This window comes from Gossypium hirsutum, chromosome D02, assembly GCF_007990345.1.
Source record: "Gossypium hirsutum isolate 1008001.06 chromosome D02, Gossypium_hirsutum_v2.1, whole genome shotgun sequence".
In the NCBI taxonomy this organism is placed as follows: domain Eukaryota; kingdom Viridiplantae; phylum Streptophyta; class Magnoliopsida; order Malvales; family Malvaceae; genus Gossypium; species Gossypium hirsutum.
Window position 1 is genome coordinate 62,442,338 of NC_053438.1, and position 3,951 is coordinate 62,446,288.

The following is a 3,951-nucleotide window of genomic DNA, read 5'->3' on the forward strand; positions in this document are numbered from 1 at the left end:
CTTGCATGCTATACTGATGCTGACTAGGCATCTATTGTTGAAGACTAGCGCTCTACTTCAGGTTATTGTGTGTACCTAGGAAACAATCCTATTGTTTGGAGCTCGAAAAATCAGTGTAGTCTCAATGTCCTCTTCAGAAGCTGAATGTCGCAGCTTAGCCAATTCAGTCTCTGAGGTGATATGGGTTCAACAATTGCTTTCAGAAATGGGTGTTGTAATGACAAGGATATCTACTGTTTGGTGTGATAACACCTCAACAGTATCAATGGCTGCCAATCTCACTCACCATGGTCGGATTAAGCATGTAGAAATTGACTTACATCTTGTTAGGGGGAAGGTGCTTGATGGGAAGCTGCAGGTGAATTTTATTCCCTCAGAGGAGCAAACTGTTAATGTATTAACTAAGCCTATTACAGCAGCTACATTCTCTAGCCTCAGACATAAACTTAGAGTACTTCCTTGGACGGTAGTGGTTGATTGTCAACAAGATACATAAAACCAGGAGAATGTTAGACTATGAGCTATTGAGTCTGTTGAGTTGGTTAGTTGTTCCAACAGCTGAACTGTTATCAGTTAGTGCAGCTGGTCAGTTAAAAGTTAGTTACTAGTAGTTATGTTAGTTCATGTCTGTTTCTCGTTAATATGATTCTCTTTATTTTCCTCTACTTTCTCAGCATCCAAACAGTTTTCTTGTTTCATTTCTAAGCTTGTTTTAACAGTTGCTAACATCAGAAATGTTAGATCAGTTAGATAGCTTTGATTCCAGTTAAGAAAGAAAAGATGCCAGCCAGATTAGACTTGTTTAATATTCCATGGTTAGTAATTCAGAAATTAAACTACCAGATTAAATGATAGCATAAGTCAAATATGAACTCTGAGAAAAGAATATTAAATTTGCCTAGTGTTTTCGAAGAGCTATCGCTGCATATTGATATATACCCATGCATATTTATTAGTGTCGGTGGTGGTTCTCATCTTTGTGTGTCTATCTCACGTCATACATACGACTGTAATTTAGCAATAGCTCGCCAAAGTGATGACCAAACTCCAATGAGGAGAATGTGCCTTTTTCCATGGACATAATAATGTTCCTCAACGTGGCAGCAGAAAACACCATGCATTTACACATATGTAATGTCTTAATGAGATTTAATTGTGGTAAATTTCTCTAGAAGGTGAATTATAGGTTGATCATCTTAATTTTTGTAATTAAGACTCTTTACCCTGTTTCCCGAAGTTACATCTCAATTATCTTTACTTTACATTAAAAATTAACAAAAGTTTAAGTGCTGGTTCAATAAACTAAGGCCTAGTGGATGACTTTCAACCTAACTGCCCCCCCCCTCCCCCACTCGCAATTATCATGGAAACTTAATAATAAACAATAGAAATTATGTGATTAATAACAACAAAGTAGAAATGAAAGTTTCAAAATCATATTCTATAACAGTGAGGTAATATTCATTTTCTTTTAGTAAAACATTTTCTTTATTTTTTCTTAGATTTCCTTTTACTGTATTAAAAAAATGATCTAAATTCCTTTTGTATGACTTTTGTAGCCCTCCAGATATGTCTAGGATCATTTCCAACATCCGTCCAAAATCATAAAAATAAAAAAATTTCCCTGAAATCATTTCCAACATATGTAGGCACAACATAGAAATTAATCAGATGAGTGTTGTTTATCTCATGACATTTAATTATTACTGCTTTTTTTTATTGAATAACTTAAGGTGTTGTTTAATGCCCCATGCATAATAAGCCAATCAATCAAGATTTGATGCTTTGATATACGATCCTATCATTTCATAAACTACTCAATGACATGGCCAATATTGGATGTTCAGTAATGGAATCGATCATGTCATTTCCTTTTTCTTTTTTGTCCTATGCATTGGGAACAGTTTAGTAGCACAACATGCATATTGGGGTTGATCTGCGAGGATTTATGAACTAGTTTTTGCCTTTGTTTGACCAAACCTTATATGAGAGAAATTGAAATTGTTTTAAACAGCTAAACGTTGACCTTCGCCATCCCTTGCAGGAAGTTCAATGAGAGGTTAAGTATATGCATTAGTTCATTACCCTAAAAGATGTCAGGGAAGGTCAGATTTTGGAAGCCCTATGAAGTTTTTAATGCTGTTAGGTCTCCTGTCATACTACGATGCTGAAAAAAGTTGAAACACTTGGAACAGCAATTTTCAACATCAGTGCTTTTCAATGAACAATTCTTGATTAGACTTTCCTTGTATGATTGAAAATGTTGGTTAAGCATATTGAAGTTTCTATTTCCAGATACATAAACTCGTCGGAGATCAAATTCCCAACACAACATATTTCAGTCATATATAATTAATATCGATACTTATATATACAATTCAATTTCTAATTTTGTTAAAAGCTATTGAATCTTATATACGCTTATGTACATCACAAACAAAAGGGAAACTGAAAGATGAATATCATAAAACTGAAGCTGAAACTTGCCACACCTTAATATCATAGTCCAAACTCCCACTGCAAACCATATAAGTAATAGTTTCAGAAGCACCTTCTTCTTCTTCTTCAGTATTTGTATTACATGTCAAGCATTTAACTGGCCTTGTGTGCCCTTCCAAAACTGCCAAGCAACAATAGCTTTTGTCGATTCCTCTCCTCCAAATCCTCATTGTTTTATCTGCTGATCCGCTGCATATCAAATCCGTCACAACCGCCAAGCACAAGATTGCCTTGGTGTGACCTCTAAGTGCACCCAACAACACCATCCGCCACTCACCGTCGCCTCCCTCGCTTTCTCTTTCCCAAACCAGAATCGATCTGTCGCATGCACCGGAATAAAGTACGGTCCCATCGTTACTAAGAGCCAAAGCATTAACAGCTGATTTGTGTTTCTCCAGTGTTAAGACCAGGGAATGGTTGTTTTTACTTGCATGCTTCTTCCATACCTTAATCCTCTTGTCTGCTGAACCTGTATGAACAAATCCATCTCTAGACAATACTATGGCATTAATGGCATCATCATGCGCGTTTTGCACTGATTCCAAACACTTGAAATCCGATGTCCGCCAGATTTTGAATGTCCGATCCCACGAGGCAGAGTAAAGGAGAGAACAATCTGTTGATATTGCCAGAGCAGATACTGTATCAACGTGATGTATCCATGTGCATTTCTTGTGACGCCGGACCTGCACGTAATTCTTTTCCGAGAAGCATCTCAGGAAACGATCGTTCAACGTTGGGAGAGTAGCTAAACATTTATACTTGTGATGTTCGTGGTTATGAATTTTCCATACACGGATTTTGTTATCTTGGTGGGCACTGATAAGCTTATCTCCTAAAACCACCAGAGACTTAACTGCACTGTTGCTAGTAGCCACCACAATGTTATCAGTTCGATCACCATGCTCGGAAGAATCCAGCCTCCATGCTCGTATCTCACCGTTTGAAGAGCCATCGTATAGGACCTTCCCGGCAAGAGCGAGGGTGAAGACATAGGAGTGGTTTTTAAGGGTGGCTATGCACTTATGATGGATGGCTGGGGTCTTTTCATCATGTCGGTGAGATGTTGAAGCAAGGGAAGGAACCGATGGTAAACTTGGTTGAGAGGAGATGGAAGGGGTTGATGATTCCGAATGAAGATGATAGGAGCCAGACTGAGATTCGTCGTTTCTGTGGCAAGACAAGTGACATGGAAGAATCCCCATAAATCATCAAAGCTGAACAAAACAAGGAACAGTTAATAAGCTTATATGATGAGGGTGGTTAGTATGTCAACATCTTCATAGATGCATCACCATGATGGTAGGCTTATTATGCAAAACATGGCAGCAGAAAGACAAAAAGAGAGCGAGCCAGCGAGGTATATGCTTGGGGTAGGGAGAAGTAGGCATGAAGATGAGTAAGTAATATGAGAGCAATGCGCAATCTTTTTGCCCTGTTATTGAGAAAGAA

General features: G+C 37.9%; 1 protein-coding gene across 1 annotated transcript; it reads right to left on the minus strand.

Moving 5' to 3' along the window:
- Positions 1-2,320: 2,320 nt before the first annotated feature.
- LOC107909618 (protein JINGUBANG) lies at positions 2,321-3,951 on the minus strand. The gene is made up of 2 exons (XM_041088957.1): positions 3,795-3,951; positions 2,321-3,716 (listed from the first exon to the last, which is right to left on the minus strand). The coding sequence occupies exon 2, from the start codon at positions 3,702-3,704 to the stop codon at positions 2,463-2,465; it is 1,242 nt and encodes a 413-aa protein (XP_040944891.1). The 5' UTR covers positions 3,705-3,716; positions 3,795-3,951; the 3' UTR covers positions 2,321-2,462.

Coding starts and splice junctions, on each gene's coding strand:
- LOC107909618 (XM_041088957.1), bottom strand. CDS start 3,704: ATGGGGATTCTTCCATGTCACTTGTCTTGCCACAGAAACGACGAATCT.